A 17,621-nucleotide genomic window follows, 5' to 3' on the forward strand; every position below is an offset into this window, starting at 1 on the left:
CAGAATTCACAAAAGGTGATGTATAATATTTCCTTTCTCCAATCTTCTCTCATAGAAAGTGAGGCTCTCTTTTCTATTCCTTTTCCGTTCACTACCAGCTTGCTTGCTTTGATATTTTAAGTCTCAAAAGGTTGAGTGTATGGTGGTAGCAGCAAGCTTTAGCTACTTTTTATGAAGCTCCTCATGCATATTTAAGGTCTCTGCATCCATAGTTTTCCTTTTTCACTAACTGAGTTTTAGCAACTGACAGATCTACAAATTTGGGAAAATAAGTCAACAGTCTTTTCAGACATCGTTCCTTCAATACATCAAATATTTTTTATTCATATTATAGTACAACAATAAAACACAAGGTCTTCTTAGCCAAAGGCTACTCTGCCGCCAAGGCACACACAATCAGGGAATACAAAAGAATCAGGATAGAGATCATGGGATTTTATTGTAGCCAGCAAATTTCTCCATGATATGAGGAGACAGGGCATCGACCTCTGATGCTCGAAAGGTATGTGTCCTCAAAGTCTGTCTGTATGTATGATTAAAACCATGGACTTTAAAGAGCTTCATCCTAGAAAATGGATTGGGAGAGCCTTGCTTCTCTAGTATACCCACTTGTTCTCCAACATTCCAATACTCACTTGTATCTTTAAATTTGAATTAATAGTTTATGATCTCAGTATGTGAAACGCTTAAATACCATTACACTCCATCTGCTCTCCTAATCTTTAGATGCCCTTCCCTTGTTAAAGGCCCAAATTGGTACATAAAAAACAATACAGATTGTGGCTGCTGGCAATAATGTAACTTTAGGTGACCGTCCTGTTTGTAAATATATTCTACCAGTGGCAAGTGAGGGTTATGTGATATCAGTCAATGGTGATTAAACTTTCTTACAATAAACATATCATGGAATAAATTAAAACTGTTTTGTGATTCCATCACCAGAGATCGTATATAGTGAGGCAAGAAAAATGAGGTTTTGTAGTAAGCACTAGCCAGTGTTGGAAAGTTCTTGCAACCAGGCATGTTTTTATTGTTTACGCTGATGTGTACAGGGAAGCTACTAGGCAGCAGTAGCTGCACTGGAAGAAGTGGTGCAGCGAGTCACATCCCTGAGGAGGTCCACAATGGAGATAAGTCATGCCAAGATTGCTACCAAAGGCGACATAGGATGAGGAGTAGCAGCAGTAACAGGAGAGGACAGATCCTACTGGTGATGCTGCCAGCATTTGTGGAAAAATGTGCCTCAAGAAACTCCACTTCAGGAACATATTGCTGAATCCAAGTAGTGTAAGCAGTAACTTTGGTGTACACCCCAGGGAGATTCGGTAAAGCACATCCCTTCCCCCAGCTCACAATGCCTGCTAGGTACCAGGTACCATTTGATTCACAGGCCAATGGTCCTCCAGAGTCTCCCTGGAAAAGAAGAATCAATGCAATCAGTGTCACCGATTCACACATAAAAACACACTCTGTAGGTCTGTGAAACACTAGAGAAAATTGGAGAGATATATTGGTCTGAACTTTAACATCGAAATATTCAGTTTTAAATAGTAATACGCACAAATTAAATCAGAATGTTAGGTTTACTATGCTAAACTACTCCTGTGTACCTTGATGATCTATCTATCTTCAAAGTACATAGATGTGAAGTTAATAGTAAAGCTATACACAATCCAAAATTTACTTACCTTCAAAATAATCTGGCTGGCAACAGTTTGAATGCTGTATTCTTTAAATTTGCTATTTTTGCCATTGATGTTCCGACATAAAACTGGTTCTGGAGCCAGAGTGTCTACTGTAGGCCAATTCACTGTCACGTTTGTAAGAAAACTACTGGATACATAGATTACTTCTATTTAGGTTTGTTGTATATAACAATCATATAAGGCCATCCTAAAATTAGCATGTCCACAAATCTCTTGGAACCACATTATACATCCAAGGTTCGGAAAGAGGACTTGGCAACAGGTGGGTACAGGGAAATAATGGAATCTGTGGAGGAAACCAATTTAGAGAAAGGTAAAGTTGAGTTTAGAAACTTGGTTAGTGATCAAAATTTCACAATTTTCCTACAGGACTACATTTAATTAGAAACCCTACATTCTAACCATATGATTTAATAATTTAAAATATGTTATGGATTCTGGGAATGCGTATCTATGTTCTCTTAAAATGAACCAATTAATTTCCAGATTAGAAATGATTCATAAAAGAAAAACAAGGACTGAAAAATGGTGCTGCAGATGACTTGGACTCACTCAGTAACCTTTGAATCTACCTGTCTCAGGATCCACAAAGAATCGGAGACAGGCTTGTTTAAATACATGAATTTAGGGCAAGGATCTTTTGGCACATGGCATGATATCCGTAACATACAGAGGTAGAACAGACGGTGGATAGATGGGTGTGGTGAACAAGATTTTACAGAGACTGAGTGACCTTGAGGTGCTTTGGGTGAAGCTAGAGGAAAGATCGGAGGTGCCTGTTAGAAAGTAGTCTTGAGTGGCAGTTCAAAATCGAAAAACAAAATTGAGAAGTCAGAACTGGGCAGTAGAAGGGATGGGTAGAAGATGCTATCACAAACTACTTCAGCGTTTTGGGCTTCTATGCTCTTGGTTGTGAGTTGCAAGCAACCTTTGCCAATCAGCAAAGGCATTTGGATGAGGCCTTTGCCTGTGCAAGAGCAGATGAATATATCAATCTTAGCGGCAGACAGTTTTCTTACACACAGTTTACGTGTAGAAATGGCTACAACTCAGCCTCTCTCCAGCTACGCTGAATACACAAGTCAGAGGTAGAGTTTAACTAAGATGAAAGTAAGAGGTAGGGCTTAGCTAATATGGCGGACAGAGCTCGGACCAAAATCTTAGCTACTGTCTGCCAGAACGGTGATACGAAATTCAAGTGACCCACCCAGCGTGTCCTAACGGGTCAGCAACCACACCAGTAGGAGGCTTTATACAGACTGACTAGCACTCGCAAATGTTTATTGGGTGCACTACAGGTTGTCTAAGGTGGTTTCTGATGGCATAGCAGCGCAGTTAGATTCTAACTGAAAAGCAGTTTGTTAGCTCTATTTTGTTGAAGCTAAAAGCTGCAAAACGGATCTTTGTTAGTTGAAGCTGGCCATTACATAAAAGAGGTTGGAGAAGAAGACAACTGCTTAAATCAGACTAATGTTGAGATTGGTGGGAGGAAGGCGTATCAATGGTGGCTTTCAAAAACTGGAATAGTTGCAACAATAAAGCATACAGCGTCCAAGATACCATGCAGTGAGCGCTAAAATCTTTGAAGCACAATAAAGCATGAGTGCGTGCGAAAGAACAAGTGAACGAGTGAAAGCGAGTGAAGAGAACGACTTGTAAACATATTGCAGGACAGGTTACTACAGCAGGAGCTGATCAGGTTATACTATACATATTCCTTCCATTAGTCATGGCTATTCCATTTCGTAAGCCTACAACTGATTCTTTTTCTTGGGAGTCAGAGATCCATTTGGAGAGGCCTTCTAAACTTTCACCCCGCTGTATGACGGAGACGTTGGTGTTCCCACTTCCTGGTGATCATTCCATTCTCTAAAACACAGTGATTAACATCTCCTATGTTTCAAGGTACTCCAGAGCCTTGTCGTCTCTGCGTAGAGCCCTAAGGTGTAACTTCTCAGCTATCGCCCATTCCAGTGTGTCCCGAACGCAGTATATAACTGCTGGAGGGTGCATCCACAGCCATCCCATTACAATTCGATATTCCATCAGCAGCAACATCAAGTGCAGGAATTTAACGTACATCTTTCCCTCCTTGGCTTTTTGAGATTTCCCAATAGGCAAAACCATGGGGTAAGTTCTACGGTAATGTCAGTCACAATTGTCCTCCAGTATCTCTGTACCAAGGTGCAGGCCTAGGCCAAATGCCTGTGCCTCACTGTCCACACTGCTGGCAAGATGCTCTGCAAACAGCATCAATTCTGGTGGGGATGAGGTAGGTGTGATGGACATAATTGAAGTGTATCAACTTAAATCTAGCATTGCTAAAAATCCCCTTAACCAGTGTGCATTATTTACCCCATTACATGTCAGTAAGTTCTTCCCCTAGCTCAGCCCTCTAGGCAGCAAAGGCCACCAGATCTCTCCTAAGCCAACCAGGGTTTAGCACCCTGTACAGCATGAGTATCAGATATCTGCCCTCTCCTGCATTGAGCATCATTTTCAACATCTGTCAGGGTGGTGCATTGCGGAACCCCATCCAGATGTCCCTGGCAGTGCTAGCTAATTGTTCATACTGTAAGTACTACCCCTCACCCACAGAGAACAGCTCTCTGGCCTCCTGAAAGGAGATGAACTGTTATGCAGGATATAAGTTACCCAGCAATCTTCAGCCTCCCATCTGCCACTGCAAGATGTACATGCTTTTGCTAATATGTTGGAAGGGCTTTAAGACCCACGCTTCTAGGTCCTTAGAGAATGGGGGCCATTGCAAGACCCTAATCACCACCTTTCCCCACATATGGTTGGTATGTCACACCAGATAGGGGAACTCATCCTCAACATTACTACCATCATTAACAGCACCAACAGGGGTGTATCACTGTACATTTCCTTGAGCAAGCTCTAATCCCAGCTGCCTGTTTCCGTGGCCCATTTTGCTGCACATTGTAGATGTGATGCAAAATACTATGGTTCCACATCTGGAAGTCGAAGCCCCCCATTTTCCAGACCATGTTTCAGAGTATCGAGAGCAGACCTACTTGGGCACCAGTGCAATCATTTTTCTGTTAAATATCTGGAACGTCTTTGGGGACAAAGGGCACATCTACTGTTGTACTGCATAGAGGCATCTCCAGAAAAAGACTATTATGCAAGAGCCACCCTTCCCATCATGGACAAAGGCTTGGAGAACTAACCCTAATTATCAAAAACTGTCAAAAACCCACTGAGCCCAAGGACCAGCAATTGCCTCCCATTCCTACCCACATATCCACTCAGTGGAAAAAGGAGGGACTTTGACCTGTTGATTTTAAGGCCCACCACCTCCCCATATTTGGCCAAGACAAACAACAGTTCTGTCACTGCCTCACTTGGCTGCTGCTAGCAGAACACGTTGTTGAGATAGACAAACACCAAGTAAGTTGAATCGCCTACTGTCCCCTCTCATCTTGCAAGTACTGTTCATAGCCATATCACCAAGGGTTCCATGGCCACTGCAAATAGCAATGGGGAGAAGGGGGCATCCCTGTCTCATCCCTCTCTAACTCCCCAGTCCTCTGATGGAATATCCCCATTCCAAACTCTGGCACGGGGTTTTGCGGGTAGGAAATGCACCCATGACCAAAAGACTTGTCCAAACCATACATCACAGGAGCTCCTTCAGGTAGGCCCAACCAAGTGTGTCAAATGCCTCAGCTATATCCAGTGCCATCTTTGTATCACTCTCACACATTAACTGCAGTATGTGAGTTAAGCATCGATGATCATGGCCATACAATGGCCAATTATAAAACCACATTAATCCTCATGAATCAGTTGGCCCACTATCGCTCTACGGCTCAAAACTAGGATTTAACAGAGTACCTTTGTGTCTGTGTTGATCATGGTCAGCATTCTATGAGAGGGGGGTCCAAGAAGTTGCCACCCGGCTTAGGCAGCATGCAAATAATTTCCGCCCACATAGTGGTTGACAGGGCCACACTTGGCCTGTGTCGCCTCAAATACTTCTAATAGTCTCTCATACAGAACAGGTGACAAACATTGACCATATTAAGCTGGGACCCCCCCCCCCCACCAGATCTCCTCCCCTGGGCTTTCCCATGCATAGCCTTCCCCACAACAGTTTCAGGGCTTTCCACTCAATCTCCCTATCCGCCGTAGAGCCCCAGCTGTGGTCAAGATAGGAAGACACCTGCAACAGCAGCCGATGGTGATACTCCCTGAAGCGACACTCGGTACTTTGCAAAGAAGATGGAGGGTGGGGTTGTGATCCTATTGACCATGTTGCAAATTTTGTACCTCATTTGCTGTACTCAAAACTCTTTGTGGTGTATCGATCCTTCACTGCTTGCTATTGTTTAATAAAAAGATGTTATAAACAAAATGCAAAAAGAACAGATGATGGACATAATGTGGAACAAATCAAACATCCACCCCTAGGTCACAGATCTGGGCTTAATCCATCCGTTGTTTTTTTTTGCTTGCCATGCTTTTACAGTTTGGACCCAGCCATGTGCAAATCAGTCTAGACCCTGTTCCCCATTGGAACGGTCCAGCCAGGTCTTTCCTGAACCAGAAAAAAGCATGCTGGGACCGGTTTTGGGGTATCACCCCTAAACAGCCAGGCTAGCTCGACTCTGTTGTCATAGCGAGCATGGACCCCCATCTGGACGGGTCCCACGGGAACAGTGTCAAGACAGAATTGCATATGGTGAGCAAAAGAATAATGGATTTAATCCAGATCTTGACTGAGGGTGTGTGTTTGAAAGGTTTCAGCACTCCATCCATCATCTTGTTGTGTTGCTATGAAAAAAAAAAAAAGGACAGAAGATACCTGCTTGCCTAACTCCTCCCTACACTCTTGGTCATCTAGTGTCCCAGGTGGAAGTCCCCACTGCTTGTGTACTCAGTGCATTCCACCTCCCAAAATGTTAATCTTCAGTGGTGTGTAATCTAAGATATGGGACAAATACCGCACCCCTCGCACCATATGTAGAAATTCTCCCCATTGCTAGGACTCTGTCTAGGCTACTATAGGTGTGGTGTGTTAAATAGTGATAGGAATATTATCAGCTTGGGTTCAACTCACTTGCTGTCCGTGTTATGCATCATCACTTGAAAGATGGAGGTCATACTTCATTTAGTACCATGCTTAGGATGGTACCTATCCAGCTCCCCATCCAATACACAATTAAAAAAGTCATTTTCATCTGTACTGGGAGAATAGAGATTAAGTATGGCAATGTCCCAGTGTCCACTGTAGGAGCTTGTGCTGACCCTCAATGTCAGCCTCAGAGTATTTTAGTGGAAAAGGAATTACAAGTGCCACCCACACTGGCACCCCCTTGGTGCAGACCGAATACGTTGCAGAATGCAATTGACCCCATTTCTTCTGAAGCTTCTCCTCCTCAAGCACAGTTAAGTGGGTTTCCGGCAGGCATGCAATAAGGATCTGGTGCCTTCTAAAGGTGCAAAAGTAAACTATGTTGTTTTACATAACTGCCTAACCCTCTAACATTCCATGTCAATGGGTTATATTTCGAACCCATTTCACAATGTGACTGTGTGACAATCCCACCAATCTGTGTGGACTAGGATGGCTCCATCTCCACCCCACTACTAGTGTTTCGGCATGTCTTGGTGATTCAGTACACAGCCTCAACAAATAGACAGCAGAGAGAGACAGACAAAGACCGAGAGAGAGAAAGCTCAGCCCGTGGAAGGTAGGGGACCTGGTCTATGGCCTATTTTGCTAATGCCTTAAAATATCTCTGAAAGAAGAAAGAAAGCAGTTAAATAGGGAAAACAGTGACAAATGGAAAATGCAGGGGTGAAAAAGAATCAGCAGGCGAGATCAGCCAGGGGGTGTCTGGTAGTGCATGAACGAGGCATGAGGTGGAATTAAGACTGCGCAGCCTGATATTTGTAGCTTTTGAGAAAACCTCTGGGGCCCGAGCCTATTGTCTTCCCATATTCCACATTTAGGATTGCATATATATGCAACAGTGAAGCAGAGAGAACCATTTTTCAATTTTAAGTTTTATTATGATTATATTAGGATTATGATGACTATTTCTTATATTAAAAATAATAATTTAAAAATCACACATGATTACTAGTATTGTCCAAAGAATTCCGTTTATTGAAAAGTGGCAACTAAAAAAACACATCAGAACCTTTTTTTTTTTTTTTTTTTTTTGGGGCCCGAGTGTACTTTTAGGAATGGAAAATCTAAGATGCTTAGGGAGATTTCTGTGCAAATATAAGTTGGGAAAAGTGACACCCAACCTTGTACCAGACTACTTACCATAAAGATTTAACCTCGGGTCAGATTGGTATTACGCTGCTGAGTAGCACTTAGAGACTTCAAAGCCACTCACCTGGCAAGAGTCTTTTCCTCCAGCCTCATATCCAGCGCATATCATGTCACTGAGGATTATGGGTATAGTAGGGCTCACAGTTGACGCAATATGGTAAAAGTTGTCACAGGTTAATGGATCAATAAGTGGGACTATCACTTTCTGGAGAGTCTGAGGCGATGGGAGAGCACCTGTGAAAATAGTAATCGACAATTTAGTTTTGATGGTAAGAACAGGCTCAGATAATCCTGCATTTCTCACGAATGAGGATTAATTATGATGTACATTGTGGCCACCATTGTTGGACACTGCATACTGCCGTGACAGATGGCGTACATGTGTATTTAACAAATAATGATGACAGTTAATAATGGTAAGAATGTTTTAGAACATGAGAAATATATTATGAGCATTAAAATTAGTACTGAGTTAATCATACTTATATTGATTTATATAAATGTATTAAATGGGGAGATATATGTGCAGAAAAATAGATGCACGTCTCAATCCGATCTATTGCTATACAGTAATAATATTTGCTAATAAATAATTTTGTTATCGCATGTATGATTTACATTTGTAAAGTGCGCAGTAGATTTGGGTAATTTAAATTTCATTTAATTATATTCATCTGTGTTTGACTAGGCTAGGCCCAAGATTAATCTTCGCAGCAAATGGTGAAGAAATTGCTGTTTCATTATGCCACCTTTGACCTGAATTCTTTCCTTAGTTTGCTTATGCGTTAAGCGAAATTTCCATTGTATTAGTGGCTGAAGCTAGTGTCTTACTGACCTTGGCCAATGTAACTTAATTGTTTTTGCTTATGAATTAACAATGATCATTCATAGTTGTATGAAAGCTGTTGAAACCATCCTGTGACCCATGGGAACAAATAGTAATGTTTCCAAATGTAGTATAAATGTTAGTTTTTAATGGAACCAAGAAAGTGCCTCATGATGACTTTGCACCGTCCCTAAGAAAAGTCGGAAAAGTTGCAACTAGATGGATGGCAATGGACACGACTGGATAGTGGTCACCTCAGAAAAAATAAGCCCACTTCTCTGACCAAGTGGAGAGGAGTTAAAGACTTTTGGAACTTTAGTTAGTCTGCCCCCGACACTCGTAGGTTTAGTCTGCTGTTGACCGTCTCGAGAGCCACTTCTGCTCTTTGCCATGTTGGGACTTTGTTCTTGCCCCTTTTGAGTTTACCTCCTTAAACCATAATCTGACTTTATCTGCCCCTATTATGCTCAGAGGTGTCCCCCACAAACCATCCTCTATGCCCAAACGTTGTCACCCGTTTTAATTGCCCCTTTGCTCATGCTGTTTAGCATTGCTTTGTCCACATTATTTTGAACTGCTACCCTTGTCTTTCTGCTCTTGGAGACTGTCTACTAATGCTTTGAAGCTATGGGCACTCTGGATCAACAAATCTTCCTGTCTGCCATCTCATAAGGAGAGGTATATACCTGCAATGTGTTACTTGGAGTCTTTCCCTGTCAGCTTTTGTCTTCTTTTGTCTTTTGCCTTTAGTTGCATGTGCTAGCCCTTTCCCACACGTCAGTCCAATTTCGTGATAGAAACAGGGTTGACCAGGCCCGAAAACGAATTGACTTTGTCTGAAAGTTGACTATCTAAATGAAGCTATCAACTGTATTGAAATTTATTTCTGTTGCGCAAATAATTGTTTTATTGATTTATTTATTATTTTGTTAGAGTGGCTAATTGTGTTGATGTTCATTAGGTTACACCTCTTTAGATGCTTTGGTCAGCCTATGATCTTTATGTATGTGTATAATTTAGTTCAGTGCACCATTAATATTACCTTAGCATTGTGGTTGTATTTATACAATTTTGAAACTTAAATCATTTTGGAGTTTAAAAAGGTTATGTTGTCTCGAAAATGTGTAATGTCTCTAAATCGTTTGAATTATTGGTGCTGTTTAATTGGTATTTAATGTATTCCATTACCACATTCCTCTCGGAGTAAAAGATTTGATTGACCTCACAGGGTGGTAGGTGATGACTGCGCTAATGCATCTCTGAATCCGTATTAGGAAGAGGAAACACGCCATCACTTTCTTAAAGAGCAGACATTGCATCTCAAGAATAATTAACTTCATGTACTCTAAGCGAGCATTCCAACCTCATCGGGAATCAGTACATCTGAGAGGGTGGTTGGAATCTAGAATGGATACTATGATTTTGGGATAAATTTAAGGTATGAAGATATAAGATGCAGATCTACATCAATATAGAATTACAAGACCACGAGAAGAACCACATTTGATATAAGGTTGACCATCAAAGATCAATTAACCCTAAAAAATAAGGATTTGATGTGACCCATAACCCTGGTGAAACTGAATTTGGTCCTCAAGATAGGTAGGTCAATTTGATAATAAAATCCAGCAAATACATCCCACCACTTAGTCCTTTAAAGTAATTTGAAGAACTACCTGTTTCATACTAGTGCTGATGATCACGACAAACTCCTGCACCACTATCCCATTTGATTTCCAAACTATGTTTTTTTGTGGATCCACAAATGGCTCATTCTTTATCTTGCTTCATTTAAAACAGTCTCACTGCTCTTTATTAGTGTGCTGCAATATTGTTTGATCTAATTTTCTTTACAGGAGACCACAACATGAACGAACTCCCAATTGCTGTGTGGTCTCAAACAACACACCTACTGGTAAAGAGGGAACTTGTTACAAGTGCCACACTAAAATACTCAGACTTCTGGGTCAAGAACTTCCTCTATGATAAATGTAGTGCTCTTAATAAGCTACAACTATATTACTTTGACAAATATTGCTTACTATGTACTGCGAAGCGAAAAAGGAGCCTATATGCGTTAGACATTACTTTGCAATTGCTTGCTATCCTAATAGAATGCAGAGTCTATACCAAGAAACAGGCAACAATGTTTGTCTTCAGAAAAGGAAAAACATTTTTCACACTAAATACAAGTGCCCCCATTGTGAATGCAGTTAGTCCTTCTCCCTGTAGTGTGCATGAATTGACCAGCTGACACATTTCACTGCCATTATTTGGTCTAAAGGCGGGCCCATGCCTTCACACAAAGGGAGGAGAAGTGTGAGGTGGTAATCTGTCTCTCCTCAGTGCTTATCATCTTTCACCTCTTCCTTGTTAGAGTGTCCAGGGGATGCTTTAGACTGGCTTCAATGTTGTTTCCCAGGCATACTTCCACAGTGATTTTGAGGCAAACAGAGAAAATGAAACTAGTGTGCATCTTAAAAAATGTCCCTAGGATAATGACTGTCCTCTCTGGCCCCATATGAATCCCTCAAACACCCCCTGCCCTGAGGCATAGCTAGACCCAGCACAACTGGTGGGTGGGCAGAGGGACTTTGGTAGGCATGGGCTTAGCATTTGACTCTTTATTAAGTGCATCCTTCTCGCATAGACACAATCAATGATCAGTGTAACCCTTCTATGAGATCTTTTCTACCCCGGGGCCAGCACATCTATAGTCCAAAAGCATTAGATCCTACAAAAGTCAACATTACTGGTTGAAGGCCTTGCTCTATGGCTGACCTGAGCCTGGCCTTACTTATTTCCAATAAGGCACAAGAGCTGGGCAGACAAGGACTACTATGTAATACTAATATCAAGGAAGTTGCTTTCTAAGGGGGAATTATAGTAATTCGTAAAGCTTTCTCGATCCTTCAACAATTAGCTGAATGCCTTTATCTGCTAGAGACAAAAAGGCAGAACCATGCTCAAGCTCTGCAATCAATTTTGAGGCAGAAGAGCTGGATGGAAGCTGTAAGTCTCTTCCTTCCAGGCCATACCCTTCTCTTAAGAAGGGCAGAAGAAAGTCAGTAGACCCTCTCTAAGGATGTTTTCTGCTAACTCATCCTCTCTACAGTAGTCTTAAGGCCTTAGAAATGAACTTTAGCTACTTCACACCCATTCACAGCACTGACTACCTTTCAGACTCCACCCACATAGCTGCCACAACCAACGTAGACTGTTAATTGTCAGTTTCCTGCCAAAGGTTAGGCATTCCCTAAAATAAATTAGGGCCTATTAGAATGGTTTAAGTTGGTGAAACTGAACATCAAAGCAACACCTGAAGGCTGAATTGTAATATATAGGAAGTTACACACCAAGTCAGCCTGCAGAGGTTCTTAGAGCTACTTTTACATTGTAACCTTTCTAAAAGATATAGATAAATTTTGCTTGTGTCTTAACATTACTTACAACAGTAGTAACATGGATAAAGCAATTGCATGGTCGTCTACCAACAACACTCACTTGAAGAGCCAATGTTTCCCCAGCCAGTGACCCAACAATTTAAACCAGATGGGAATGTGACAGATGAGGCTGGCATGCAGATGGGCAGGATAAAATCAGTGAAGTCCATTGTGGTCACCAGCTCCAACAGCAGGATGTCCCCAGGCCCTTCTTCGGCATTGTAAAGCGGATTGACAATGATCCTCTTGACGTTAGAGCACACTGAGTTAGTGTTGTGGCTCAAAAGCTGGTACATCCCCAGACAGACAGTGTAGGATGACAGGGCATAGTTCCTACATGAAAATAACAAGATGTAGGCATCATGGTCATAAGAATCGAACAGCACATCAATTATTATTGAAATACTCCTAACAAAATGAAGTGGGGGCCTAGATAATTTGGGAATATTGTCATAGCCAAATGACAAGCGGTGTGCTTTGAATATTGTAGCAGCATAATTTTAGGCTCAAACATATATACATCATTTATATACATTTATATGTAGCCTATATATCTAATGTGTGTTTAACTTCATTGACCCGTGTGCTACACTTGAGAAAAAAAATAGTAATAAGTAGTTAATTTAATCATTAAGAGTTTACGAATAGTTGTACCAGGTTGATCACAAGACAAATTTTGCCATATTTACTGCATATTTATGTTTCAATAAGGATTGTTAAGCTGCCAATGGTCAACAATATTGTAATGTGCATCTATGTTGATCATGGGTTAATTTAACTTGACAGTAAGCCTTAGTTGAACATGTTTGCTTTTAATGCTGCAAGTATGCTGTTTCACCTTCCCTGGAGGTGTGTTATTGTGTTCCTCGTTGGCTAGAGAAAAGGCTTATTGTTGTATGGTAGATATGTAGGGAGGCCAGGGAAAAGGGAGTTGTCCACAGATGGGGAGGATGACTGTGAAAGGGGCCTTTTGTACCCAGTGTACCAAGATGCAACACTCAAGGACAAGCAGATGTGTAACTAATTATGTCAAGTTAGGCATTTAGGTGGTATGCTGACACCTCAAATGCATTTATAGGATTGACTCCCAATTGTGGGAACAAGATATGAATGTTCTGGAACCTTCAATTGGGCTTTGATTGGTGATTCATAGCTTGTTAGAGCAGACTTTATCCTGACTGAGTGAGGGCAGATCTCTATCCCGGCTATGTTTCCCTGAGTGTAAGCTGTATGCTGAACACTAATTTTCTTCTACTACTAAGGACCAAAACCATGCTGACACCCGCAATGGTTCCTCATCAGAAATACCATGCTCATTTGCAAGCTTATAATAGAGAGGGACAGTTTCTTTATGGAACACCTGATTTGGATAATCAGTTTCCTTTATATTGTGGCTGTAACTATCCTGTATTCCATAATACTGAGACTAAGATACTGAAACATTTTAATATTTTGACTGAACTAATGCAGTTTCTTAATATTAGCCAAGTTGTTCATCTTTGATTGGACAAACACTTTAAATAAATCTTTAAGGTTAGCATAACTGTTTCTCTCTCGTTATTGTGAAGCTGCATTGGTTTCACAGAAATTGAAATGTATTTCCAATGTTAGCTCCCCAACAACACTTCAAGTTGACAATCAAGGGTGCATACAACCAGCGGGAAATAATATTTGATGATTACACAAAAGTATTATGGTATAGCCAACCCCACCATATCAACGTGTATGCTGCACATTGTTTTCACCTGGCCAATACATTCTACAACCACATATTTCACCACACCTTATACTAACAACAATAAGACACCATTTTGATATTAGGATACATTTTTTAGGCTGGTCTGAGCTAGTTATACATTACACAATACTGACTTTAAAAAACACATGGTGGGGCTAGTTACAGATTTTATCACAATCCTGAGATTTCAGGCTTGGCAAACAGATTACAGATATAGTGGAAGACTCTGGTTTGTACCAGTGAAGGTTGTTATATAGTGCAACAGTATGAACCAGAGCCATTCATCTCTTTGCAGTGCCTTTGCTAACACAAGGAGTTAGGGCTCACATTGTCGAGAGTTGCAGAGGAAAACCTGATGGTGTTTAACTCTCAATGTCATGTTTCTCTTCAGAAGGCCTTTCTCAGGCAAGCTGTAAGGTTGCACTTTAGAGACCAGGGTGTAAGGTGTGACATATCAAACAGGAACCAGACATATTAATATTTGCCTTGGTTCTGCTCCAATAGAAGAAGTCCAGTCCAAACTGCCAGGCCATGTCGCATGGGAGCAGGGACACAAGCAACCTCAGAGCTCTTCTGACACAAACAGCAGGGCTGTGAACACCCAGTGTTTTTATCACACTTCCGCCCTGCCATTGTTGGATTGTGGCAGCCTGCCCACCCCACACAGGGAGTGAAGCTCACACTTGGCACTGGGTGGGCGGTCCTTGGAACACTCTCTGTTTCCTCCAAAGAACACTCTACTAATGTGCAGTACTTGTAAACCACCTCCATGGTGCACACCTTCCGAAAGGTTGATAGCGCGTCAAAACCTTGATAAGTAAACTTACAATGAGACACGCCTAGACCGATGAATCTTTTGACCACGTTTGGGGACTTCCCAGTACAAGATATCTTTCTGGCATCACAAAATCAATATCAATAACAATCAATATTCTCAATAACTAATCATTGAGCTAATCAATAACATTTAATAAGAATCAATTATGTGAACACACCATGACCTTCCAGCCATGAATAACCACACAAATCTAATTGAGTGTTAGGATATTTATTCCCTATTAGTTTCAATCTAAAGTTGCTTCTGTTAATCTCATTAGCAATCAATCTCATTAGTAGCTCTTCGAATTTTATCATTAATACACAATTAATCAATGCATAGAGAATATTCATCAAGCATTTAACGCGTTACTAGTAAGAAGCAGTTTAACAAAGTCTCAGAATACAAGGTCTAACAAAGCAAGAATTCAGTCATTTGTCTATTTGCGTCAGATATTTGTGAACACCTTAACTAATCTCGAATTAGCATTGGCATGTTGGGCTTCATGCAAAACAATTTAGCAAATACAAATTTGGAAAACATCTAACTATGGCCTCTATCAAAGAGCAGTTGGTACCTAGAAAGAAATGGTAAACAGACAATTACAATTATCATCAGATAGTTACCCCTCCAACGGATCAGCGTCAGTCTTCGTCCTCAGGACATCCGTCGATTCACCATCAGCAAGGATAGGACAGGGCAAATCTCAGTAAGGCATAGCTAAGAATAAAGCTCTTCCCTCATAAAGAGGAGAAGTAAGTATCAGGTAAGGATTCAATAGATGATGGTTAAGGTATTAGAAGAATAAATGACAGTCTCAAAATGGCTCAGTGGAATGACAAGGAGTGGTGAAGAATGGCGAGGAATGACCAATTTCTCTTCAGGTCATGCAGTTATATCAAAACTGTCGAACTAACCCTTAATTCCCTATTAGATAATTTTTGTGCATCATTATCTCTGTCCAATAATTCTCCACGCACCTTACTAGAATTTTCCACAAAATGCAGATCTCATGCAGTTGATTGGCTCTTGTAATTGACATCTTCATCGCGTGGAATGTCAGGTAAGAAAAGTTCCAGTACGCTCCAGTCAGTAGTCCCATTGTCTTCTCCCAGCCTAGGCAGCCTTGCACCTTTTATGAATTACACTGTTGCATTCGGCAAAAATGTCTCCTTGAGCAAGTCGAGTCCCATGAGAAAGAATTTACTACGGCTACACACACACATCTCTCTAGCTTCTGGAAAAAGTACAGCTTTGTGTCCTTCAGGAAAGCAGCACATTGCACGTTAGAAAAACACAGTTTAATATGAGACCAGGCAGCTAGGCCCAGACCCTCACTAACTAAGGTCTAGTGATTAATTTAGCAGAACCCCAATACATGCATTAATCATAATATGCTAATAAAAAATCCATACATTAGTACATCGTGAATTCATCATTAGTACGTTTCATTAGTCATCATATACATTGGTGGCCACTCCCCGTGGGCACATTTCAATTGTGTGTATTATTTTCTACGTTAACACATTTTCTTTGCAGCTTCATGGTATGTTATATTGCAAGCTTTTCATGTTAATATTAATTTTAAGGTCACACTCTAACAATCCCTCCTCTGATGACTCTTGTCATCACACAAACCTTTCCACTTAAATTTTACATTCTAGAATTCTTTCATTTCAATTTCTTCTCTCAATCGTTCCCCCTGTGATTTTGCCCTAAACAATTTTTCCCTTTGTTTTTCTTCCCTCCTCTTATTATTTTTCGCCATTTTCAATTTAATTCTTTTACTAATTTTACATGACACCCATATTCCAAATAAGCAAAATATAACAATCAATATTCCATGAATTATTTTTGCCAATATCCCATGCCAAATACCACCAAACCAACTTCCCACTGAAACAAGTCCTTTTCCAAACTTTTCCAAAACACCTGGCTCTTTCAGTTCCTTCAAATCTGTACTATCTCTAGTTAAGTTAGTAAGCATACTTCTAATCTCATTACTATTGTCCGGTATGTAAGCACAACAATGATGCTCATTAAGCATCTTACAGACTCTGCCATTTTTCGCTAAAAGAATGCCTAAAGCAAGCCTGTTTTGAAGAGTCATAGCCCTCTCCGCAGCAAGTTCAGTATCCATCAGGAGCATAGCCCCTGTAAAATGTGTCAGCATGTTATCCACAATAGTAGAAAGCTTTTGAATCTTTATGGAGTTTAAGATATCTCCCACTGAAGGAATTATTGCTCCAAATATGTCACCTACTACACCAGCAGCAGTCTCTCACTTTGGTCTAGTACGATGTAACTCAGACACTTTTCGAAACCTTTTCAATTTATCAAGTTGATATATCTTTGGTGTTAGAAATGGGGTCTTTGGTTAGCAGTCAGGTTACCCCTGTCCAAGCAAGGACCCTCACTCTAGTCAGGGTAAGTCACACACAATCCAAATTATCCTGTGCCCACCCTCTGGTAGCTTGGCACTGAGCAGTCAGGCTTAACGTAGAAGGCAATGTGTAAAGTATTTGTGCAATAAATTATACAATAACACAATATAGCACCACAAAAATACACCACACAGTGTTTAAAAAATATATATAATATTTATCTGGATATTTGCATGTCAAAACGATCAAAGATGTAATAAGAAAATGTAAGGATATCACTGAAAAGTGATTTAAAGTGTCTTAAGTCTTTTAAAAACAAACAAACTCTCTTTCAAGCACAAAGTACCTGGTTTGTGTGAAAAATCTCCGCAGGGGGCCGCAGAGGAGGAGAAGC

At 40.8% G+C, this 17,621-nt stretch overlaps 1 protein-coding gene across 1 annotated transcript in view; it reads right to left on the minus strand.

The window, feature by feature from the left end:
* Positions 1–295: 295 nt before the first annotated feature.
* LOC138304305 (serine protease 27-like) overlaps positions 296–17,621 on the minus strand; it is a 190,548-nt gene continuing 173,222 nt past the window's right edge. Inside the window, exons 4-6 of the mRNA XM_069244257.1 lie at positions 12,350–12,621; positions 8,084–8,253; positions 296–1,413 (exon numbers count right to left, since the gene is read on the minus strand). Coding sequence (XP_069100358.1) covers positions 1,150–1,413; positions 8,084–8,253; positions 12,350–12,621 — 706 coding nt within the window. The 3' untranslated portion in view covers positions 296–1,149. The remainder of the gene's footprint in view (positions 1,414–8,083; positions 8,254–12,349; positions 12,622–17,621) is intronic.

This window comes from Pleurodeles waltl, chromosome 7, assembly GCF_031143425.1.
Source record: "Pleurodeles waltl isolate 20211129_DDA chromosome 7, aPleWal1.hap1.20221129, whole genome shotgun sequence".
NCBI classification, from domain to species: Eukaryota; Metazoa; Chordata; class Amphibia; order Caudata; family Salamandridae; genus Pleurodeles; species Pleurodeles waltl.